Source organism: Peromyscus maniculatus, chromosome 7 (assembly GCF_049852395.1).
Source record: "Peromyscus maniculatus bairdii isolate BWxNUB_F1_BW_parent chromosome 7, HU_Pman_BW_mat_3.1, whole genome shotgun sequence".
NCBI classification, from domain to species: Eukaryota; Metazoa; Chordata; class Mammalia; order Rodentia; family Cricetidae; genus Peromyscus; species Peromyscus maniculatus.
In genome coordinates this window covers 92,969,381-92,994,950 of record NC_134858.1, presented here as the reverse complement: position 1 = coordinate 92,994,950, position 25,570 = coordinate 92,969,381, and the positions used below count along the sequence as shown (strand labels likewise).

The following is a 25,570-nucleotide window of genomic DNA, read 5'->3' as shown; positions in this document are numbered from 1 at the left end:
GGCTGAGAGACAAGAGAATCAGCAGTTCAAAGCCATCTTCTGCTACACCGCTTTAGTGACTATGCTCTACAAAAGCAGACGCTGGCTGCAGATGGCTCAGAGGGTAAAAGGCGCTTGCTGAGGAAACCCGCCCACCTGAGTTCGATGCCGGGAACGTGGTGAAAAGGTGAGCAACAACCGCACATTATCCCTCTAACCGCCACTCGGTTGCTACGGCGTGCCTGCACTACCAAGTAAAAATAAATAATTTACACATATGCTCGATTTATAACACCGTCTCTACGATTTTTTTTAAAAAATTATTTCAGTCTCTGCAGGGGTACCATGCCCAGACGTCCTGAACAGTTTTTATCCGATCATCCTCAGGTTGGGCCAAATGCTTTTTCTCAACTCTGCAGTCACCACCACTAGCTCACTGGCCAGCATTTTAACGTGAGCGGATTGCCAATCTGCCTTCCCACCAAGGTCTGAGAGCTCCCCAGGGGCCGTGGCGCAAACAAGTGTCTCGCCCGTCAGATCTATTTTCTGCGCGGAGCCGCGCGGCCCACGTGGCTTCTGCAGTTCTTTTAAGCAGCAGCTTCCTTCCCGCCCCAGGAAGTAGAACCCGCTCGCATCTAACACCCGTTGGCTCGAGAAAGAAAATGACTGAGTTATCACTTGGCCTTGAAACTCGGGTCAAGGAGATTCCCTAAATTCCGCGGCGCCTGTAACGTGACTTGGACGCCGCCGCAATTCACCGGAAGACGAGCGGAGTGGGCGGGGCGCGCGAAGCGCCGGGACACGGAAGTCACCCGGGACGGCGCGCCGGAGAGTTCTGTATTTCGGCAGTCGCTTATTTCAGCCTGGCTGGAGTCTGGCGCGCTAGGCGGCGATCTGCTCCCTCGGTGCTCGACTCACCCGCGCTGCTGCCTCCGCCGAAGGAGGAGCAAAGCTCAAGATGGCCGACAAAACGCCAGGCGGATCGCAGAAGGCCAGTTCAAAGGTAGTTTCTTAGGGATCTCCGTCAGTCAGCGGGTCTTCCGCTGTGGTCTGGGGCCCCCAGAAACCTGTGGCCCTCGAGAGCTTACTGGGGTGAGGGCCGGAGGCCTGTTGGCCACCGTGGGCCTGGCACCGCTGCACCAAGGTGCGCAGGTGGAGAGGCCTGAGAGCGCGCGTCCGTCCCGGCCGGGATTCAGCCCCACACTAACGTGCCTGGGGGCGGTGGCCAGCGGGGCTCGCCCCTCTTTTGACTTTGGGGTCAGACCGGTGGTGAGACACTGCTTCGGCGTCCTCGGGTCGCATCTTGCTGCGCTCGGAGGCCGCGGGGCCAGCGTCTGGGAGAGGCGGGAAGGTTCCCGGTCTGTTTCTCCCCCTCACCCCCCACCTTCTTTATTTCGGGTCTCACTAGCTCCTAGCTTTTACTCGGTTTCTCTCATCCCTTCCGGGAGATTAGCCTGGACGGTCGCAAGTGTGGGAGAGGCCCGCCGGTGGAGGGGCCTCGGGGCGGGACGTGTGGAGGGAGCAGCTCTCTGTGCCTCGGGGTTCCACATGTGGCTTTCCCATCACTTCTCAGGAAGTGAAGAGTGAACGCCACTTTGGAGGGCCGCAGACTTGGGGGGTCTCCATCACTGTGTGGGGTTTCTACTGGAGAGGAAAACGACTGTAGACCTGGAAAGTGCCCAAAGAAGAGAGCCTTGGATTAGAGTTCACCGGGAACCCAGTGCACTGCTGGGGAAACCGTTGGCCTCTGAAAGTTTGTTAGTAAGGTTGTGTTAACATCTGGTGTTAGTTGCCATCTTGGCCAGGGCGTTTAATCGTGTGCGTTTTTGTTTTTTTGTATTATTTTGCTTTGAGGTTCTCATCCCTCAACTTGGTATGGAAGGTGATAAGTACTGCCATAAACTAGTTGTGAGGCTTTAGATGCAGAGACAAGAAGTTGGGTAACACTTAAAAGAGCCTAGGGACTTAAAAGTGTATGGTTATCAGTCCATTATTAGGTAATTAAGTTTAAGAAAAGGGAGTCTTGTATTTGCCGTTATTGAAAAACAACACATTGAATACTTGCTCTCTGTTTCTAATAAGACTTGAGTTTTTCTGTCATTTTGCTGAATGATTGCCCCATATTTTCTTTGCAAATAGTAATGCCTTTACTAAACATTCTTTAGTTAGGTGAAACTATGGTAGGGGGTAGTTTGGGTGTGCTTACACCGGACCTTTGCTGTAAGTTAGTTTCCTTTCTCTCTAGTAGATTTCCCCTCCTAACCTTTCTTGGGGAGAAGGTGAATAAAGGGGTACCTCATGCTGCCAGCCTTCATTTCAGACCCACGACAAAAACAGCTTCTCACTGTGTAAGGAGGCTGTTACATCCATAAAGCTAGCCACATCCATAAATATTCTGTTTTTCTTCTCAAGTATTAACTGTCCTCTACTTGAGGCCGGATACATTGAAAACTTTTCAAAGTGTGTGTTCAGATTTCCTTCTAAAAGAATATTTCTCATGGCTGTGAATGTGTAGTTGCTTCCTTGAGTGTTAAGTAACTTGTTGGATTTTTCTATTAATACTCTTTTCAGTTTATAGTCCTTTAGATGTTACTAACAGGTTTCTTACTGGTGTCTGCAAAACTCAGTTTTGGCATGATTTCTTCATTAGTATGGAAGTGCTGTGATTGAGTGGCAAGGTTATAGGTTTGAAAACAAGACACTTTTGGATTCAAATCTTGACTCGATAATAAATATATTTGTGATAATATTATCTCTTGAGCCTCAACTTTTCTCATTTTATTACAGATAAAATCTTAATCTTTGTATAGGTCTGGCTGTCCTGGAACTCACTTTGTAGACCAGCCTGGCCTCTGCCTCTGCCTCCCGCGTGCTGGGATCAAAGGCCTGCACCACCACCGCCAGGCCTATGAAGTAAATCTTATGCATGTTCACCCATCCTGCTTACTAGGGTTTTTGTTTTTGTTTTTTTCAAGACAGGGTTTCTGTGTGTAACAGCCCTAGCTGTCCTGGAACTCGCATTGTAGACCAGGCTGGCCTTGAAATCACAGAGATCCGCCTGCTTCTGCTTCCGGAGTGCTGAGGCTAAAAAGGCGTGCACCACCACATCTGGCTGCTAGCTAGGTTTTTGAGACAGGGCCTCATGTAGCCCAGGCTGATTTGAGCTTGCACTGTAACTTTCAGCATCCTGATGCTCCTTCCCTCTATCTCCCCAGAGTTGGGATTATTGGTATGTGTTAACCATTTCCAGCTCCCTTTACTTTTAAAAGGAAATAGAAAGCTCTTGGTTTTCAAAATGTCAGGATACACTTTGATCCTGTGATTCTTAAATCATCAGCTATCATAATGACTGCTCAAATTGATGTTTTATTTTGAATATAAGTTCAGACATGAGATTATAAGATCATTTTGGCTAGTACTATAGTATTTGGAATTTCCAGCCTTTCATATGACTTGATTTCTTTCTCTGGAAATAACAGGTATTTACAGGATAGAGGTACTTACTAAGTCATTTCTAGACATTGAAGAAAATGTTAACTTTGTACAAGATACAGGGCTTTTGCCATTGACAATGGCGAAATCTTTCTTTTTTCAAAAAGTGTGTGTGTGTGTGGACTCTCATGCCACAGTTGCATATATGAAAGTCAGAGGACACTGGGTTCTGAGAATCAAACTCAGGTCTCCAGGCTGTGTGGCAACTGCCTATATTCTCTGAGTCATGTCCCTGGCCCCCTTAGTGTCTCTTAATTACAAAATACACAAACCACTAGAGTTCTTTTTAGCTTTAAAATTAACTTTATGTATTTATTGTCAAATGATGTACACAGTGTATGTAGTTGTCCCTGATAAGGGAACTTGATTCCCTTTCATTTTCATGTAATTGTTTTATGCTTTTCATTTTAATATCTCCTGTTAGACATTAAATACATATTTTAGAAACGAACAGAAATTTCCTATTGCTTTTTTTTTTTTTTTAAATTTTACTAAAGTATTTCTTGGCTTCAGGAGGGGTTTTGGAGCCGTGTTACAGCTTTGATTCGGAGGGGAGAGACAAGAACCTATGGTTGTTAACCTAAGATATTGCTAAACATTAAAATAGTTTATTAAAAATTTGTTATTTTGTTGGGCAGTGGTGGTCCATGCCTTTAATTTCCAACACTTAGGAGGCAGAGGTAGGTGGATCTCTGTGAATTTGAGGCCAGCCTGGTCTACAGAGCAAGTTCCAGAATAGCCAGGGCTACACAAAGAAACCCTGTCCAAAAAATAATGTTATTTTGACTTTATTTTGTTATGCATGTTCATACAAATGAGGATGTGAAGAGAATGATAATTATAGGCTACACAGAGAAACCCTGTCCAAAAAAAATGTTATTTTGACTTTATTTTGTTATGCATGTTCATACAAATGAGGATGTGAAGAGAATGACAATTATACTCTGTGGCAGTGACAGTGCCCATTTCCTTTCCTTTTTTTTTTTTAAATGCATTTATTGTGTGTGTTTGTGTATGGGCATGGGGTAAGGTCAGAGGACAGCTTGAACGAGTTGGTTCTTTTCCTTTATTATTTGGGTCCTGGAGATCACACTTAGGATTGTCAGGCTTGGCAGCAAATACCTTTACCAGGTAAACCATTTTGCCTGCCCCAGTACCTTTTTTAATTTTAATTTTATTTTTTGCTTTTAAATAATCTCTTGTGTAATACTTTCTGGGAGATGTGAACCAAAGTCTACTTAACTCCAGATAGGGAACTGATAGGCAGACTGAAGACCAAAGTAAGGATACCAGCACCATCCAACTTGGTGAACCAGTATATTTTATGGGGCATACTTTCAGGAATATGGATGAGATGTTATTTACAGAAGAAGAAATGACTCAAAAAAAAGCTATTTGCAATTGGTCTGAGCTTTTTCCAGGTAACTTTGCTTGTCTGAGTGTCTTCTGGGCCTCTTAGCTGGTCTCTTTAGGGTGTCTTTGGTCTGAGAATGTCTCTCAGGAGTCTTCAGTACTTAATTCCCTTGAAAAGGTAGCAGTCTAGGATACCTGGTTAGTTTCAGGAACTTCCTGAAGCTTTTGGATTATTTTCTGAGCTTCCCTGCAGGATGGAATGTTTCACCTCCCTTTAGAATATTGTGTCTTAAGATCTTCTCTCCAACATGGAGGTTTAGTTTGGAGGAAGTTGTTGCACACTACCATCAAAAATTATCTTATAGAGGTGAATGAATAAAACAGGAACTACTGAATAGTTGAGCATGTAGTACTGAATTGAAAGACTGCTTACTAGCAAAAAAGTAATGCTTAAAAAATAGTAAAATTAGAATCTAAGGCTTGAGATTCCCATTTATCCCCCCCCCCCCCCGTGTGTGTGTGTGTGTGTGTGTGTGTGTGTGTGTGTGTGTGTGTGTGAGAGAGAGAGAGAGAGAGAGAGAGAGGTGAAGATTTAAGTATGAAAAATTTCAAGCAGAACACAAACTTTGAAAATTCAGCTCTTCATAGTTTGCCAGCTTGAAACTGAACCTTTAATATGTCATGATTGTAACTTTATCTTAAAATATAAAATGGTTTATGTTTTTGGTGGTTGGTTGTGTTTTTGAGTGGAAGTAGGAAATATGACACCTCCTCCCCATTTCTTTGAGACAGGATCTTATTCTAGCCTAGGCTAGCTTTGAACTCATTATATAGCCTAGACTGGCCTTGGACTCTGTAATCCTAGCACCCTGGATAATAAATATTCAGTATCCAGGGTGTTAGGATTACAGGCCTGATCATATGTCCAGCTTGAACTTAGTCCCTCCCTCCCTCCCTCCCTGCATCCTTTATTCCCTCCCTCCCTCCCTCCCTCCCCCCTCCCTCCCTCCCTCCCTCCCTTCCTCCCTCCCTTCCTCCCTCCTTCCTTTTTTCCTAGACATGGTCTAATGAGCTTGCTTCAAACTCTCTATGTAGCTTTGGATGACTTCGAACTCTTCATCTTTCTCTCTCTACCTCCTGAGTGCTGGGAATATAGGCATGTGCCACTTCCTCTGGTGTATAAAGTATTGGGATCAAACCCAGGGCCTTGTACATGCTGGGCAAGCACTCTCCTAATGGAGTTACATCTCTGGTCTCTGAACTCCCATTTTCTTCCTTCCTTCCTTCCTTCCTTCCTTCCTTCCTTCCTTCCTTCCTTCCTTCCTTCCTTTCTCTTCTCTCTCTCTTTCTTTCTCTTTTTCGTTTTTTGAGACAGGGTTTCTCTGTGTAGTTTTGGTGACTGTCCTGGAACTCACTCTGTAGACCAGGCTGGCTTCGGACTCACAGAGATCTGCCTGCCTCTGCCTCCTGAGTGCTGGGGTTAAAGGTGTGCGCCACTGCCGTCCGGCTGAACTCCCATTTTCTTGATGAGTGTGTTTTAGACTTGGTGTTAGTTATATGTTTAGTTTATCTTATGTGTATGAGTGTTTGCCTGAATGTAATAATGTATGTACATCATGTTTGTGCCTGATGTCCAAGGAGGTCAGAAGAAGGCATCAGTTCCCTGGAACTGGAATTGCTGTAAAAGGGCTGTTTGACCTGGAAGGGATCATGAGCCACAGGTTGAGAACTGCTTAGATCCTGTGTTTTAGACAAGCTTTCAGCACTATTTTGCTAGATTATGGCTGCTGGTGTTAAACAGTATTATCTTACTGGACTGATTTGTTTTCTAAAAGCCTTTGTTTTAATTCTTTTGGCTTTTATTTTGGATACTTTCTTCTTGGAAAGTAAACCTTAGAAAACATAGTCATTTACCATAGTGGCAAATGAATGAAGAGATCATTTGGTGTACATGTTGAAGACTTTGTTTCTCTCACCCTTTTTACAAAGAGCATCACTTTTTTAAAAAAAAATTTATTTCATGCACATTCATCTTTAGCGTGCATGTTTGTCTGTGAAAGTGTTAACAGACAGTTGTGAGTTGCCATGTAGGTGCTGGGAATTGAAACCAGATCCTCTGGAAGAGCAGCCAGTGCTCGTAACCACTGAGCCATCTCTCCAGCACTGAGTATCAATTTTGAAATAAATAATAAAAATTTTGTTATGGAATTTTAGAATAAAAAATTAATCTTGCATATTTCCTCTTAAACTGTATTGTCACTGGGAATTGATTCTAGGACCTTGTACATACCGAGTGTACACTCTGTTACTGAGGTGCACCCTCAGTTCTGGAAATAAGTTTTGAAAGCCAATAACACTTGAGACTATTAAGAGCTATAGGTTTGTTCCTCAACTTTTAAGAAGATTTAGACATTAAAAAATGTATTTAAGTGTTTCCTATATTGATAGTATTTATGAGTATGAGTAAATAATTATTATACAGAATGTTTTAATGTTCTTAAAGTTTTAAAAAGTACTACTTTGTGTGTATGGGTGTTTTGTCTACGTGTATATCTGTGGACCATGTATGTGCCTGGTACCCATAGAGACCAGAAAAAGGCATTGGATTCCTTGGGACTTGTGAGCGGCTATGTGGGTGCTTAGAATTGAACCCAGGTCCTCTGTAAGAGTAGCCAGTGCTCTTTTACCACTGAGCCATCTCCCCAACCCCCAAATTTAAGTGGAAACCTTGGTTTGGCTTGAATAGCCACTTGTAATGAGCGGTCAGTGTGTAGTCTAGAGTGCAGCTTTTTTGGTAGACACTTGTGTAGACTGGGTATAAGTCAACAGTTATATTGAAATTCTTTCTCTTGCATGATCATGAGTGTAATGCTGAGATACAACATTTCAAACAAGAAATTTCCAGAGTTTGGGGGGGCACGCTGTGTAGCCCGAGAGAGTCAGTATACAGAACAAGGCAGACCTGTCAGAAGTATCTGAAAGTAAGGAAATGATAGGCTTGAGTGGAGATTGGGAGCTATCCAGAGCTTAGTGGAATTTGATTGATTGCTTTGAACAGTGAGCAGAGCTTTGAAGGTTGTATTTTGGGGTATTAGAAAGAACTGGGGAAGATGAAGACAGAAAATGAATGGGAAATGAATTAATTGTTGAATGACTAGTCCAGGTAGTGTTCAGTGCACTTTCATGGGGAGAATAAGGATTGGACAGATAGTGATTGGGCTGAATTGTGAGGAGGTTTGAATGTGGGGAATGAAACAAGAGCTGGAAAGTCCTTTAGGAGAGTTGTTCCAAAATATAGATTAGAAAGAATTTGAAGGTTGGAGGGCCAGAGGTTAGAGGTTATTGAATTGCTGGCTTTACTTCAGATATCTTCATACCCTTTCCTAGAAGCTTTTCCTGGCAATCTTCCTTTCCCTGCCAGGTTAAGATTTGCCTGGCCAGATGTGCTCTTGTGGTATAACCATATTGTTTCAGCAGTCTTTTTTTCTTTAAATTAGTGTCTAGGCCAGGGAAAGGGTCACAGGGAAAGGTGCTTGCTGTCGAGCCTGACCACCTGAGTGCAATCCCTGGAGACTCAGGTGGTAGAGGGAGAGAACTGACTTCTACACACACACACACACACACACACACACACACACACACACACACACACACTCACCCTCACCCATGCACATAAAGTAAAAGTCTTAGGAACCTCAGTTTGCATCTCTTTGTTAATCATAAGTCTAAAATTATTCTGATCTGAATGCTGGGTAGCTAAGCAGCATATCATTGGTAAAAGGTTTGCAGAAAGTATTGACATCTTACCTTAGTTGAAATCAGCTGATTCATCTTCTCAGGTCCTGCTGTTAGTGCTTTATTTACAAGTTTATCACATTGTAGCTGACTTTTGAACTGGTTACCTTTGATTTTGAGATTGTTTGCCAACTTGGTGAACAGTTATTTAAGTGATAGCATTTTTTTTTTTTATTTTTGGTTTTACATTTTGTTATTTTACTTATTGTGGTGACAGGATGGACCGCTGTGGGAGCTGGCCCTATCTCACCAGGTGGATTGCAGGGATTGAACTCAAGTCATCAGGCTTGGCAAGCACCTTCACCTGCTGTCTCAGTGGTCCTAAGTGACGATAGTCTTGATGATTAGATTACAAATGTCTGGCGTCTGAAGAGACTTAACTTTGGGGAAAGAGTATCTGGTGGCTTTTATTTTGAAATCCTAGAAATGAAAACAAAAAGATAAATCCTAGAAAAGGCCATTTGGTTATGACGACGATACACAGATTAAGGAGATGCTGTCTTCTTAAGCTGCTGTCTTGCAAGCTCCTGCTTCTATGTAAACTTCAGGGTTATCTTGACAATTCCTTTGCTACTTGCAAAGAGTTCTCTTTGGGATTTTGAGCTGTTGAATAAAGTTGTATTACATACATAAATAATTTTGGATAATTTTAATATGGTTTTAATATTGAATTTTCCTGTCCAGGAATGAGTCTTCAAAAAGTGATTTGGATGAATGGATTTTTTCATAAAGTTTGTGTTTTTCCTTTTAAAAAAATCTTTAAAGTTAGTTCTGAGTATTTTCTGTTTCTTGTTAACTGTTACATTATTTTTGTTTCCTAGTGGGTTAGTACTAGTGTATTGGAAAGTAGTTGTTTTCCTTTAGCCTCTTGACTGAATTCATCCTTTGTAAAAGTAGGTATTTGTTATTATGGATTTTCTAAGTTCCAGATGACTAAAGATATCAAGATGTGTTTTACAGAGTTTACATGGTAGCTACCCCTGCACCCCACATCCTCTTTACTTTTGAGAAAGGCTAGCTGGGAGAACATTTACGGGGAGGGCACTTTAAAGATGAGGACAAACCATACAGAGAAAGATGAAGGTGGTAGGGGCCGCAGTGCCTGCTGCCTCTTACTAATTTTTCTTAAGGCTTGGCTCACTGGGTTTCAGAGAAGTAAATGTTGTAGATGAGGTAATTAAAACAATACTCAGCACCTTGTGTACTCTGAAATGTGTCATTTAAGAAAAAAGTAATGTGACATTTTAACAGTTGACATCCCCCAAAATGGCAGTATTTAAAGACAGTTCTTTTCTGTGCCAGAAGTTAGCCTGTGGCATGCTTCATTAGAAATAGTTAGCCAGCTCGCTTACTTGCTCTTTCCCTGAGACACGGTCTCACTGTGTAGCCTTGACTGGCCCAGAGCTTTCTATTAGAGAGGTCCTCCTGCCTCTGCCTTCTTGAGTGCTGAGACTAAGGATGCCCTATACCAGCCTGGCAGAAGCAGATCTCTTACAGCCAGTTGAGCATGAAGATTTGATAAAATTTTCCTTTCCTTGAACTAGTTCTGCAGTGAATTTTGAGCCTTCTCCTAAGCAATGAAGGTTAAGATGTGTGTTTTCTTGCTGTTAGAACCCATTATTTATGTTTGTTGTGAGTGACTAGAAAAACAGAGATTTCTGTGTCCTAAGAAGTGCTGCTCTGGCAATGTTAACGTTGGGACTTGGGAGAAGCCTTTGTATACATGTTTTGTTAGGAATAGTGTTAGGTTTGCAGCTTGTACTATGAAAAGGTAGTTACAGTTCAGATTTTTCATTTGCATTTATGTCATATTTGGAAATATGCAGTTAATTTTAAAGAATTTACTTAGCAGGTTTTTTTTTTTTTTTTGTGAGCCAGAGAATGCCATTGTATTGTTCATTTTCATTAGCTGAAAAACAGTTGCTGAAAGCTAGGGAAGATTAAACCTCTGCAGCATAAGAAACAATGTAGAAAGAATTTCTGATCCTTTAAATACTTGCTTTTGTTATTTTGATACTTGTAGAGCCGATCATCGGAAGTACATTCATCTGGGTCTTCAGATGCGCATGTAAGTATAAAAGATACCTTTTTTCTTTAAAATACAATTTCTCTTTATATGTCTATATGTATGAATTACATGGTAAATGAATACAGTTATATTGTGTGAACATTTAAGTGTATCTGGCTTTGTGTTTTGTTTATATAAACTTCCTCAAATTGTATATAAACTCCCTCAAATTGCACTAGAAACTTGACATGTATATCTTATTTTTTATTGTGCTCATAAAAAATTCTGTGTACATGAATGTGTTTGTTTATATATTGATTACATTTACATACACCCCTTTCTTGCTGCACATTGTATTTGCCTATTGAGATTCCTGAAAATAAGCTGGCATAGAGAGTGCTGATCAGTTCTTTATCATGATATAATGTTCCACTATAGAAAGTTAGATGTGCCGGGCGGTGGTGGTGCACGCCTTTAATCCCAGCACTCGGGAGGCAGAGCCAGGCGGATCTCTGTGAGTTCGAGGCCAGCCTGGGCTACCAAGTGAGTCCCAGGAAAGGCGCAAAGCTACACAGAGAAACCCTGTCTCGAAAAACCAAAAAAAAAAAAAAGAAAAAGAAAGTTACATGTATTTGTTTTCTTAGTGGTTATATACCTTTTTCATTTAAAGCTTTTTGGCATTTGAATGTTGCAATGAATACTTTTTTCCTGTGTTATAACAGTATTCAAAGTATGGTGTGCAGACTCCTCCTACAAGCTGTTGAGAACCTTTTAGAAGTGTATGAACTCAGCTATTTCGTAATAGGGGCTTGGGAGATGGCTCAGTAGGTAAAATGCTCACCACACTACCTGTGTGAAAGCTGGGCATGGTGGTTTATGTTTCATTTACTCTTTGTCCTGGGGAGACAGACAGGTGGATGGATCCCTGGAGCACTCTGGTGGCTAGCCAGCTTCTGTTCAGGTTCAGTGAAAGACCTTGCCTCAAATAATAATGTGGCAAGTGACTAGGGAAAATACTTGACAACAACCTCTGGCTTCCAGACTCCTGCACAAACAAGTGCACATGTGCTCTCCTCCCATGCTTCATGTAGGCCAAAATATAAAAACCCTTTTGTAAAAATGCCAAGGCATTATTTGCCTTTCTCATTGTGTTGACATTTTCCCTGATAGTACAGAAGCTGGTAGGCAAAATATTGGCACATTAGCATGAATCAAGGAAGTGACTCCAAAATAAACTGTTTCATTCATTCCCATCTTCTACAGTAAAGTATGCTAGTTTAAGGATATTTTAGTGGATGAGCAGGGTGGGGCTATGCCTGTAGCCCCAACATTTGGGAGGATAAAGCAGGAAGGAAGATCATGGGATCATGAAATTGAAGCTGACCCACTATTTTAACAGACCTTGACTCAAAGGAAAAAAAAATGAGTATTGTTAAAACAAAAAAAAGTAAAGTTGTAAAATTGTTAAGACTCCACTCGTGTATGAGTCTTTGGTTTTCATATCCTGTGATGAAACAAGTACATAGAAGGTCTGCTACTTACTAAAGTGTGTTTGTAGTAGTTCATAACTGCTTTATGAACTAATAAACCCATTATCTGACTTGGGTATTTGACAGATGATTTTCTTGAAAGAGAAGGGAAGAGTAACAGATGTTTCCAGTGTAATATTTTGAGCTTTCAAGGGTAAGTCAGGGTTAGAAAATCGCTTAAGGAATTTACTTATGAACTTGGTGTTGCTAATAATGTGTTTTTTAGATAACCTAGTGAAAACTGTCAATATGTAGACACTTTGGATTAATTCTAGTTTTTAATACCATTGATGTCATTTTTGAAACCATTTTTAAAACTTTATCTGAAGATGGATGCATCTGGACCCTCAGATAGTGATATGCCAAGTCGAACGCGACCTAAAAGCCCAAGAAAACACAATTATAGGAATGAAAGTGCCCGTGAAAGCCTTTGTGATTCTCCTCATCAGAATCTCTCAAGAGTGAGTATTGCTAAAGATGACAAAGGATGGCTAACGGTTTACTCTGTCCTTGATTGAGTATGGTGGTTTTGTACTTGTTTCATTTTCAGTTATCTGAAATTAATATTTTTTATTAGCAATAAACTCCATTTATTTAAAGAAACAGTTGTAGCTTATATTAGACATTTTGTTGAAGATGTTTGTTTAATTTTATTTGAAACTTAAACATTTGAATGTAAAGTGATTATTGTCATGTTTATTGAATTACTAGACATATTCAGGCAATTAGTACAGTCCTTGGATCTGGTGAAATTGTTCAGGAGGTAAAGGTGCTGGCTGTGCACGCCTAGAAACAAGTTGGATCCCTAGAACCTGTGTGTAGGTGGATGGAGAGAAATGACTTCACAGAGTTGTTCTATGACCTCCACAGACATGCCTTGGTGTGCACACTGCCTACCCACAACATGAACACATACACAATATGAAAAAGGATGCAGTCCTTGTTTCTAAGACCGTATATTCTCTCTGAAAACAACAGGACTAGATTTTAGTCACTTGGGTAAGTGGAGTCCTGGGACAATCAGGAACACAGAAAGAGGTTCTCTTCTCTGTTTGTACATGTATAAATGTGTGTGTGTGTGTGTGTGTGTGTGTGTAGGTGCAAGTAGAGGCCAGTGGTCAACATTGGGCATCTTTCTTAGTCACTCCACGTAGTTTATTGTGAACCAAGGCCCCTCACTTACCCTAGAGCTCCTCTTGCATTCTGCAAGCCCAGCTAGCCATTGGGCCTCAGATCCACATGCTGGGGTCACAGACACATACCTCCCTACCACTGGCTTTTTGCATAGGTGCTGGGGATCCGTACACAGGTTCTCGTTGGTGTAGACATTTCACTGACTGAGTTATCTAACCTGCCCTCGAGAAATGGGTTCTTTACTACAAAGCATCACTGGGTCTTTTAGTGTGTAAAAATCTATTTACAGTCATTTTTCTTGAGGTAGGTATATAAGTTAGTGGTAGCATACTTGTCTGACATGTATAAGGCCCTCCATTCACTCCCTAGCACTAGTTTAAAAAAGTGTACAACTTAAATAATTTTTCTTGTGAAAAAGTTCAGAAAATATTAAGTCATCAGCCAGCATTAAACACTGATCATACTTTTTTTATTTCTATTTTTTTAAAAAAGACAGGATCTCACTGGGTGGTGGTGGCACACAACTTTAATCCCAGAACTCAGGAGGCAGAGGAAGGAGGATCTCTGAGTTTTAGGCCATCCTGGTCTACAGATCGAGTTCCAGGACAGGTTCTAAAGCTACACAGAGAAAACCCTGTCTCCAACCCCTCCCCCCCAAAAAACCCCCCAAACCTCCCAAAAGCTAACTTACAAAAATGATTATATTGCTTCTTTGAGAAACATTCTGTAATTTTCTTTGCCGTTTTCTCTTCTGGATATCTAAATCTAGGTGTTAGGATACTAATAAAATTTGAGCACATGAATTTTGTTTTTTTTTTTTTCTTTCCTCCTCCTCCTCCTCCTCCTCCTCCTCCTCCTCCTCCTCCTCTTCCTCCTCTTCCTTCTTCTCACACCCTCCCCCCCTTTTGCTTTTTGAGACAGGGTGTCTTTGTGTAGCCCTGAGAGTTCTGGAACTTGCTCTGTAGACCAAGCTGGCCTCGAACTCAGATCTGCCTGCCTCTGACTCCTGAATCCTGGAATTAAAAACATGTGCCAACCATTCCAAGCCACAAATTTTGTTTCTTAAAATTGTGTTTTTTCTTGAATTTCTATGTAATTTTCATTTGTTTAAACTTTGAAGCTAACTCCAATGACAGTGAATGATGGCAAGACATTTTTCTTTCTTTTTTGAGGAAAAGGTGTTTTTGAATTTGTTTTAAAAAAATTGACTTTTGAGGCTGGAGAGATGGTTCAGTGGATAAGAGCACTTGCTATTTTTTGCCCAGGGCCAAGGTTTAGTTCCCAGTACCCCACAGGTGACTCACAATTATCTGTAACTCCAGTTCCAGGGGAATCTGACACTTCTGATCTCATTGTGCATCACATGCATATATGCAAGCGAAACACTCATAAAATAAGTAAAAATCTGAGAGAGAGAGAGAGACTGCTTGATTGATTGCCTTTTGTATTTTTAACTGCTTTTCTTTCCCAGAGGGTTTTTAATGTAACTTCAAAGTAGGTGGCCTCAATGTTTCTCTTCCATACTACACTTCCAAAGTAATTTAGTTCTTTGTTAACTTCTCATTTTAGTAAGGAAGAGAAAAACTTCAAATTTCAGGGTTTTAGATTATATTTAATTAATAATCCTACCTTTAAAGTTTATGAATCAAACGAGTAACATGAAGCAACTGAAAACCTATAGACTATTTAGATCAAATTACAGAAGGAAACTACTTCTAAATTGTACATATGAAGGCTTCATAAAAATACTGTTTTCTTGGACCAGCTAGGTGGCTCAGGTTGTGAGGGCACTTGCCACCAAACCTGACCCACCCAAGTTTGCTCCTAGGGACCTACATTGTGGATGAAGAGAACCAGCTCGCTCTCTCTCTCTCTCTCTCTCTCTCTCTCTCTCTCTCTCTCTCTCTCCCTCCCTCCCTCCCTCCCTCCCTCCCTCCCTCTCTCCCTCTCTCCCTCTCTCCCTCTCTCCCTCTCTCCCTCTCTCCTGGTTTTTCGAGATGTAGCTTTGCGCCTTTCCTGGAACTCGCTCTGTAGCCCAGGCTGGCCTCAAACTCACAGAGATCCGCCTGCCTCTGCCTCCCGAGTGCTGGGATTAAAGGTGTGTGCCACCACTGCCCGGCTGAGAACCAGCTCTCTTAAGTTGTGTTTTGGCCTTCACACATATGCCTTGGTACATGTGCTCTGTCTCTCACATGCAGACACACAAAAAATAAATAAAATTAAAATGTACTAAATTCTTTAAAAATGTTTTCTCTTAAAAAAATTGAGAATTTCGCCGGGCGGTGGTGGCGCACGCCTTTAATCCCAGCACTCGGGAGGCAGAGCCAGGCGGATCTCTGTGAGTTTGAGGCCAGCCTGGGCTACCAAGTGAGCTCCAGGAAAGGCGCAAAGCTACACAGAGAAACACTGTCTCGAAAAACAAGAAAAAAAGGAAAAAAAAAAAAAACGGAAAAAAAAAATTGAGAATTTCATATGTATATAATCCACTATTCATCCATTCTTCCTTTTTCAACTCCTCTTATATCCCCCCTCCCAACTTTTTGCACTTTTTCTTAATTTTTAAAAATTTAGTTAAAATAAAATTACATCATTTCCCCCTTCCTTTTCCTCCCTCTGACTCCTTCTCAAATTCATGTCCTCTTTTTCTTTGATTATTTACACACACACACACACACACACACACACACACACACACACACACACATACACACACACACACACACACCCTGCTGAGTTGGTTTTAGTGTTGCTTATGTGTATATGATTTTAGGGCTGACCTCTTGGTATTGTATAACCAGTTGTGGGCCTCATCCCTGGGGAAGACTAATTCTCCCTCTCAGCAGTCTTTAGTGGCCTCTCTTCTGTCTAGAGGTAGGGCCACTGGAGATTTCCCTCTTCCACTTAAGATGTCTGTTGGTGGTGTTATTCAGGTCTGTTTATGCAGCCAAATTGTCAGGGTGTGGCTTCATTTTCATTTTTAGGAGACACAGTCTCAAAGCAGACTTGCTGGTCTCTGGCTCTTAAGTCTCTTTCTCCAGCTGTGTTTTTGAGCAATTCCTTGGGTTTGGGCACCTCACAGTCAGTTGTTCCTATATTTTGAACAGTTGTAGTTTTCTGTAATGGTCTTCTACTGCTACAAAGAGAAGCTTCTTTGAGGGCTGAGAGCTGCATTTATCAGGCAGAGGCAACCCCCAACCCCATTCCACATCTGGAGCTAGGCCTGTGGGTGTGGAGATGGCAGTGGGCAAAGGAAAGGATGGAGGATGGAAGGAGGACTTCCACTTTGTATTTTTTAAACCAACTGGGTTTACTTAGTGCTGCCAGATACAGTGTTCTTATGTAAGTTGAGTATCTGAACTGCTTGGCATGAGAAGTGTTTTGGATTTTGGATTTTTTTTTCAAGATTTTGATTTTTTGGAATATTTTCATATACCTGAGGGCATGGGACTCAAGTCTAAACATAATATTCATCTGTTTTGCATATATCTTCTTAAAAATTATTCATTTATTTATTTATTTATTTATTTATTTATTTATTTATTTATTTATTTATTTATTTATTTTTTGAGACAGAGTTTCTCTGTGTAGCTTTGAAGCCTGTCTTAGAACTAGCTCTGTAGACCAGGCTGGCCTCGAACTCAGAGGTCCACCTGCCTCTGCCTCCCGCGTACTGGGATTAAAGGTGTGCGCCACCACTGCCTGGCATGTTTTATATATATCTTATACATACAGCCCAAAGGTAATTTGTTACATGGTATTTTGCACCTGGATTTTGACTGCAACCTGTTCTTTAAGATCAGTTGTGGGACTTTCTACTTGTGGTATGGAGTGTTTCAAATTTTGGATTTTCAGATTGAGGATGCTCATTTGTGTGTTCAAAAATTATTGATAAAGTTTTATAGATGCTGAAAGCTGAAATTTGCAGTAGATGGTACATTCCCAGCAAAGAAAATGAAATGTTAAATATCAGTATTTTTGATAAGTGAGGTACTTAATCAAGTTATAAAAGGGTGTGATGTGGTTTTTAATACCTGAAATGGAAATTACAGATGCTTCCTGAGAGTGGAAACATATGCCCCTCCCACTTGATGATCTGTTTTCTGTCATTGTTACTTTTGCCCATCAATGTCTATATTTTCCCTCCTCTATGCTTTTGTTTTTGTTCTAAGCCTTGGTTTTGTGGAATATTAGTTTTAAGATGTGTTACATTACTTTATGCTGTGGAATATTTGTTTAATGATACAAAGATGTGTTGCATTCTGTTATGTTACATTTTAAACAAATGTTACAGTTAAACACTGTAAAGGTTACTTTGCCTGCTTAAAACACCTGATTGGTCCAATAAAGAGCTGAATGGTCAATAGCTAGGCAGAAGAAAGAAATAGGCAGGGCTGGTGGACAGAGAGAATAAATAGGAGGAGAGATCTAGGGAAGAAAAGTCAGGATTGAGAGAAGGAGAAGAAGAGGGCACCAGGGACCAGCCATGGAGTAAGAAGGAAAGAAAGATATAAAGAAAAAGAAAGGTTAAAAAGCCCATAGGAAAAACGTAGTTAAAGATAAACAGGATAATTTAAGTTAGAAAAGCTGGCTAGAAACAAGCCAAGCTAAGGCCGGGCATTGATAAGTAAGAATAAGTCTCTGTGTATTTATTTGGGAGCTGATGGTGGGCCCAAGTTTAAATAGTCCTCAATGAATGAGTATTTATAAGAACCAGCCTGAGGTCGGCATCTGCTTGGAGTAACCCCAGCTTTTTTTTTGCATTGGTACTTTTAAAACAGTAACTCTTCTAAAGACTTGGTTATCAATTAAAGTATGTTAGAATTCAGAGGTAACATTAAAATATGTATGTAAAGACAAAATAATCTTTCTGTTTCTTTTCACAGCCTCTTCTAGAAAACAAGCTTAAAGCATTCAGTATTGGAAAAATGAGCACAGCAAAGCGAACTCTAAGTAAAAAAGAACAAGAGGAGCTGAAGAAAAAGGTAACGTTTGAAGTGTATTTTAGGTTATACTTGGAAATGAGTGGGCAAGGGGACTAGAAGCGGTGTTTCCTGAAGGGCTTACTGCTTAGATGTTTGCAGCTCCACACGAGTCAGGTCTCTAACATAAGGGAGTTTAGATGAGTTCAGCTGCTCTGCCTTCCTCTGAGTTATAGCTCTGTGTGATGATGAGTTATTTTTTGACCAAGTGTGAGTGTGTGTTTGTATGTGCGTGTACTGTATTGTACCCATTTCCCTTAGATGGATGATAACCTATAGAGTGAGAGTACTTTCCTCCATTTATCTTTTTTAACCAAATGTTACATCTTTGTGATTACTTGTAGGATAGAAAAAATTTTACATTTTTATAGCTTTGTGTTCATTTAAAATCCTATTGAGGGATTTGTGGTTTTACTCTTTGGACATTATATTACAAATGCTTTTTATGAATAGGTGCATTTAATTTTTTTTCTTGTTTTCCTTTTGGGACATATTCCTGAAAGGGGAGATTGTTGGAGTGAATGGTATATTAATAAAAGTGATGACCCCACCTTCATATGCTTTCATGTAGTGAATCTTACTGAAGGACTCTTTGCCACTCTGTAGTGTGAAAAATAATACCTCAGTGTAGTTTTGAATTTGAATTTCTTTCAGTGGGATACAGTTGAGTAGCCCCTTCCCCCTGTTTTATTTTATTTTTTTTTTAATTTTTTCTTCTGATTTTATTCTTATATAAACTATTGTTATAATCACTTGGGAAGTCTTTCCCATGATTTGTTGTTTTAACCAAAGTTTTTTTCCTTTCTTTTTCATTTCTGGCGTATAGAAGAATTTCCCTGTATTTTCTTCTAGGATTTGCATTCTTAAGAGAATCCCAACGAATCCCTAGGATTGTTTCCATTTTTAAGAAAATTTGATCTTCATGCAGTTTTTCTTGGCATATAATACAAAGTATTGATTTCATTTTATCTCTTTTCAAATAGTTTTTATGCCAGTTTTATTTATGGGGAAGTCTGTGCATCTTTCTCTGACACTAGACACTCCTTTTATTGATATACTTACCCCTCTATTGAGCAACACTTTTCTCCTTGTTATTGGATGTGTTTCTTTCCTGGTGCTCCATTCTTCTGTTTGATTTGGGTTTTTGAGGCAGAGTCTCATTAGTAACTCAGGCTGGTCTGGAACTCGGTCTTCCTGCCCTCACCTAGGAAGTGACAGGCACGTGCCACCGTTCTCAGCTTGGTGTTCTTATTCATATATATTGAGGACGTTAGATGATGTATAGTTGAGAATGTCAGTTCCTCTAGTTTCTTCTTTAATGCCATGTTAGAAATAGGTGCTGTGGCTTTGCTTGTATTGTATCTTTGGTTATTTGAGAATGAAATTTTTATGTTTGATGAATTAAGTCATTGTGCTTTGGAGAACTTCTCAGATAGTAATAGGCTAATATGTTTTCATACAGTCATTTGTCTTGTGCTCTTAGTTGCTGAGCTGTCTCTGTACATAGTGTGTCTTTAATACCAGCATTTGGTAGGCAGAAGCAGGCAGATCTCTGTTTAAGACTAGTCCGGTCTATATAGTGAATTCAGGTCTGCCTGGGCTACATCGTGAAATCCCTCAAAAGCCAAAAACTAGTCAAGCCACACCCAAACAGCAATTCTTATGTCACTAATATTTCATTATGTCTTTAGGAGGATGAAAAGGCAGCTGCTGAAATTTATGAGGAATTTCTTGCTGCTTTTGAAGGAAGTGATGGTAATAAAGTGAAGACATTTGTTCGAGGCGGGGTTGTTAATGCAGCTAAAGGTAAGAGCAGAGATCTGGATTTGAACAAACCTTGGGTGACGCAGCAATATAGTTATGGAAGACTTTTGACTTTTGAGTTTCACATTTCTTTCCTATTAGCACCCTCTAGTGCTTAGATTAAGTAGCAACTAAATGACCAAATATGGAATAATGAATTCATAATAAAAAAACAAAAAACTTAGTGCCAAGCTTAAAAAAAAGCAGATTATGTTGCAGAAATTTTAATGTTTCATAGTTTTGCTATAATGTGATTAAATTGTGACTTTTCAGGGTAGAGTGATAATAATGTAAATTTAATTTCATATTCAAATCTTTTTTTTGTTTTGTTTTGTTTTGTTTTTCGAGACAGGGTTTCTCTGTGTAGCTTTGTGCCTTTCCTGGAGCTCACTTGGTAGCCCAGGCTGGCCTCGAACTCACAGAGATCCACCTGGCTCTGCCTCCCGAGTGCTGGGATTAAAGGCGTGCGCCACCAACGCCCGGCTTCAAATCTTAATACTACAAGCATCTTAATTTTCTTCTTAAATAAAAATAACAAAAACCAAAATTATATGAAGTTAGTTTTACAACTTAGTATTTTAAATTTCAGATGAACATGAAACAGATGAAAAAAGAGGTAAAATTTATAAGCCATCTTCAAGATTTGCAGATCAGAAAAATCCTCCAAATCAGTCATCTAATGAAAGGCCGCCATCTCTTCTTGTGATTGAAACGAAAAAACCCGTAAGTAATTATTAAATAATTGAGCATTTATTTTAGAAGCTGGTATTGTTACTGGTACTTTGAGTGCATCCCCTGCAAGAAACTTTTTATGGTTTACAAGTCTGGAGTAGGTGTTGGGTTTTGATGTTGCCTAACTCGGTAATTCATGTGGATGAGTGATGTCAGGTTAGGTTAGGACATGGCAGTAACACCCTTGAACATTTGTTACTGTATTCATATTATATGTTGTAAGTCAGAAGCTTTGTAGATGTAGGGTAATACTGTTCTTTTCAACCGTTCTGAAACTAAGATCCTAAAATTATTAGCAATATGTACATGTTTCTCAGGATGGTTTTAGAACTTCTTAGTGATTACTGTCAGAGCTGATGTTATCTGTCTTTTAATTTCTCATTATAGAGTTTTTATTCATCAGAAATAGGAGTTTTATAAGGGATAATAGGTTGATAAATGAGGGATCAGGCTACTTGGAGCCACATTTGGTTAATTAAATATGATTACATTAAATAGTGAGATTGATTTTTCTTGTGTGGCTGTTAAGATAGCTCTGAAAGCAATTAAAATATAACAGCTTTATTGCTATGTAATTCACACACCTTAAAATTTGCTCTTCAAAGTCTGTATAATTAGGGTGGACTCTTAGTATATTCAGTTATTCAAAAATTGCCATTTTGCAATCCCAGAAGATTTTTATCACTGTCAAACCATAAATCTTGTTCAATCTTTGTTTTCAACTGTAACTTATCATATTCTTTATAGCCACTGAAGAAAGGGGAGAAAGAAAAGAAAAAAAGCAATTTGGAACTTTTCAAAGAGGAACTAAAACAGTAAGTTTTATAGGGAGAATTCTCTATCATAGGCATCCTGGACTGATAATTATATCAGATGTTGGTATGTATACTAGTTATCAGCTGGCTTACAAGTGAGCTTGCTGTAGCTACAATAGATGGTAGTATGTGCTTGAGAGTCAACTAGCATGTAATCAGTGTCCATTGCTGCTTGTCATGTGTAGATTTAATTCAATTGGTTTATTTCCTATCTGGAATCCTATTTATTCACTAGGGTAGAGGTCATCAGATCTATTAAGAGCAAAAATGTAAGCAGTAGTTTCATGTTGAATTTTCTTTTCACCCCCAAAGAGACATTATTTTCAGTGTGGACTTGTAGAGATAGGGTTGTTCCTGTCTTGTAACTTGAGGGGCTCACTAATCTTGGTTATAATTACTGGTAATGCAAATACGTTACATTATTTGAAGATGTTACTTCGATAAGCTCTGTTTCTAAGTATGAATTTGGCTTACTCTAAGTCTGCTAAATATTTTCAACAGAATTCAGGAAGAACGTGATGAGAGACATAAAACAAAAGGCAGGTTAAGTCGATTTGAGCCTCCTCAGTCAGATTCTGATGGTCAGCGACGTTCTAGTAAGTGACGTTTATTTTAATGTATGTATTTATGATTTATTATCTTAAAAACTAAGAGTTGTTCTCTTTTTTTCCCTTTAAGTGGATGTGCCTTCAAGAAGAAATCGATCATCTGGTGGTAATACAGTTTTTTGCTCTTTGAATTAATAGAAATTTCAGCTTTGTATTTCACAGAGTGTAATTCGTTTTTTTCTCCTTGTTTTAGTTCTTGATGACTATGCACCTGGCTCACATGATGTAGGAGATCCAAGTACCACTAATTTATACCTTGGAAACATTAATCCACAGGTAATCTCAGTAAAATAAAATGAGTGTTGACTTCCGGTTATTTTTGTTGTCGGACAGTTAGAAAAGTAAAATTTAGATTCTGAAGTTAACGAATCTGATGGAATGAGATAGTAGTTAGTAATTGTTTTGTAAACTTGGGACTTACTGGTTAGATCTAAATTGTTTCCTGTACATTCCTGAAGCTGTGTCTTCCCTTTAGTGACTGAATTGTGCTTTTTGAGGCACCTCTTCGGGAGGTGTAGCTCTCTTAGAGCTCCGTTTCCTCCTCCTCACGCTTTCCCTGCTGAACTGTGTTCCTGTTTTAGCTGGAGCGCGGCTTCAGTGTTTCAGCTCCTTTGCTTCAGGTTGATTAGTATGTTTTGGGGGATACAGTAGTTAGATGGAATATTTTGTTGAAAAAAATTGTACTTCTGACTGTGCTGTGTATGTATAGTTTTCTGACTTTTTTTGATCACCCTGATAGATGAGGACTAGAGAGAAGAAAGAATAGAGTCTGATTTTCTTTCCACCATCCACAGATACACTCCCCACTCTTGCCTGAAATGCCGTTCAGTTTATAGCTAAGCCACTGCTGTCAGACAGGAAGAGAACTCAGATTCACCTTTGGTTCCAGTAGCTCTAGGACCTAAACCCTAGCTGCTTATTTCAATAACATAGAAGGCTTCTAATAGGAAAATACTGCAAATGCCCCAGTGTTGAGTTCCTAATATTAGGATGTAATACTATAGCATTAATATGTTGCTTTTTACTTTGTGAAAATGATTTTGCTTTCTGGGCTGCATAGACTTCTTTGTGCCCCTCCCCCTTTGTGTATAACTGAACACTCTCATTTTTTAATAGATGAATGAAGAAATGCTGTGTCAAGAATTTGGAAGATTTGGACCATTAGCTAGTGTAAAAATTATGTGGCCTAGAACTGATGAAGAACGAGCAAGAGAAAGAAATTGTGGCTTTGTGGCTTTTATGAATAGAAGAGATGCTGAAAGAGCTCTGAAAAATTTAAATGGTAAAGTTCTTATGGTCCATTTATAGAATTTAGATCTTTCTTTGGTATAGAAGATTATTCATAAAAACTGTACTGAGACTTTAAATCAAATTCGAAAGGCTGTAAAGGAAATTTAATTCAAGTTGCCAGAAATACTTTTTTCTCTGGAGGCTTGTCAAAGTAACCTTTCCCTTTTCTTTTTTCTTTTGTAGGAAAAATGATTATGTCTTTTGAAATGAAGTTAGGTTGGGGTAAAGCTGTACCTATTCCTCCACATCCAATATACATTCCGCCTTCTATGATGGAACACACACTCCCCCCACCTCCATCCGGACTGCCTTTTAATGCGCAGCCTAGAGAGCGGTTAAAAAACCCCAATGCTCCCATGTTACCACCACCTAAAAACAAGGAGGATTTTGAGAAGGTAATTTAAACAATGTACATAGGGCTGAATCTAATATGTAAATACTAAATCTGTGGTAGTATTTCTTTTCAACAATTTTATAAAATTATGTGTGTTACTCTGGCAACTCATAAAGAAATAAGTAGATATGTTCCCTGCCTTAGCCCATGGAAACCCTATATTGAAGTAATTTAGGTCCTATTTTTATTTGTGGCTACCATTCCCTTTTGACCCCTCGGTAAGCTCCCCTCCCCTTGTTCAGTGTTGTATTCAGGTTTGCTTGAATTCAGTGTTTGAATTTACTTTGTTCTAAGAACATGATAGTTTTTATTTGGTTAAGAGACTTTTCAATTAGAAAGACCACCTAAATAGTTAAATTGTTTGGATGGCAGCAAACTAACTTAGCTTTCGAGGTCTTGAGGTGTATTAGACTATATAACAGCATATATGGTACTTCAAAAATAGTTAATTAATGTAGTAAAGGCAAAGGGTGAGTATTTTTCTTTATTAAACATAAAACCAACTTAATTTCAAGTTTAAGAATTTGTTGGTTCTGTTACAAGTTAATTACACTTGAAGTTGCAGGGCTGTTTTTAAAGGCTTGGGAACAAAGTAGCAAACTGTATAATCAGAGGCAAACAGTTAATTACTTCACGAATTAAAATCTTTATCTGATAATTCTCAGTGTAGTACCTATTTCAGTGCATTGATGTGCATTCTAGCAGGAATGTTCTGATTCTTTGCATTTGGTGAACATTAATTGTTCACTGTGAACACATCCATTTGCATTTATGTAATTTCATAGTGTATAATTACTTCCAATGCAGTGATTGCCTGCAGAACTTGTGATTAGATGTGTAGTGTTTTCAATGCATTATGTATATTTTTGCTTGTTACTTGTTAACAATACTCACATATTCTATGTTTATTATCTGATGTGACTTCATATACAGACTCTGTCGCAAGCCATAGTCAAAGTGGTTATCCCAACAGAAAGGTACATGTTTTTCTTTATTATTACTGATCTAAATATAGACAATATCCCCTTCTGAATTGAAAAGAAATGGTGTTGAGGAAAAGGTAATATCTTGACTGAGCAATGGCTCCTTCCCAGTGCTTTTGGGGGATGTATAAAAATTAATAAGTTATTACACTTTGGAATTTTATGTTATGTTTTCTTTTGTTTTTATTGTTACCGTTTTAGATAGTTTTTAATAGCTTTAGAAATTAGAATGGTTAAGTAGATTAATGTAGAGTTGTTGGTCTAGTAATTTGAAACTATTGTGAAGGGAAAATAGGTATTTTAAATAAAACATGTCTTAAATTTTAGATAATATTGCAATTTGAGCCAATCTATTGCTTTTCTCTTGGTTTCTGGATTATCTACATTTAATATACAATCTTGGTTTTAGATGTTACTGGAGGTGCAGTTTTTTTTTTTTTATTTTCCATAATTGATTTTGAGAAGAAATTCCAATTGTTTTTGTGGACATAAGACATAATAGGAATTTTTAGTCATGATAACAAAGATATTTGGATCTTTTTATTTTTCTTTCTTCCCTTTTTTTTCTTTTTTAAATACATTGCTAATGAAGAACAATCATGCTGTAGGTATGCTCTTGCTCAGTCAAGCTCAGCCTTTTCCCAAACACAGGAACACAACACTGGTTGAATAATAA

The 25,570-nt window shown here is 39.2% G+C and overlaps 1 protein-coding gene across 4 annotated transcripts in view; it reads left to right on the top strand.

Moving 5' to 3' along the window:
* Window positions 1-838: 838 nt before the first annotated feature.
* Window positions 839-25,570, top strand: part of U2surp (U2 snRNP associated SURP domain containing) — a 60,998-nt gene continuing 36,266 nt past the window's right edge. Inside the window, exons 1-13 of one of the 4 annotated variants that reach the window (XM_006975181.4) lie at window positions 839-982; window positions 10,643-10,687; window positions 12,486-12,617; window positions 18,174-18,272; window positions 19,961-20,075; window positions 20,662-20,795; window positions 21,552-21,619; window positions 22,121-22,215; window positions 22,298-22,330; window positions 22,421-22,503; window positions 23,344-23,509; window positions 23,701-23,912; window positions 24,845-24,888. In XM_006975181.4, coding sequence (XP_006975243.1) covers window positions 938-982; window positions 10,643-10,687; window positions 12,486-12,617; window positions 18,174-18,272; window positions 19,961-20,075; window positions 20,662-20,795; window positions 21,552-21,619; window positions 22,121-22,215; window positions 22,298-22,330; window positions 22,421-22,503; window positions 23,344-23,509; window positions 23,701-23,912; window positions 24,845-24,888 — 1,271 coding nt within the window. In that variant the 5' untranslated portion in view covers window positions 839-937. Of the gene's footprint in view, window positions 983-10,642; window positions 10,688-12,485; window positions 12,618-18,173; window positions 18,273-19,960; window positions 20,076-20,661; window positions 20,796-21,551; window positions 21,620-22,120; window positions 22,216-22,297; window positions 22,334-22,420; window positions 22,504-23,343; window positions 23,510-23,700; window positions 23,913-24,844; window positions 24,889-25,570 lie in introns of all 4 variants that reach the window. The other 3 variants (XM_006975180.4, XM_076576830.1, XM_076576831.1) reach the window with 3 other exon arrangements.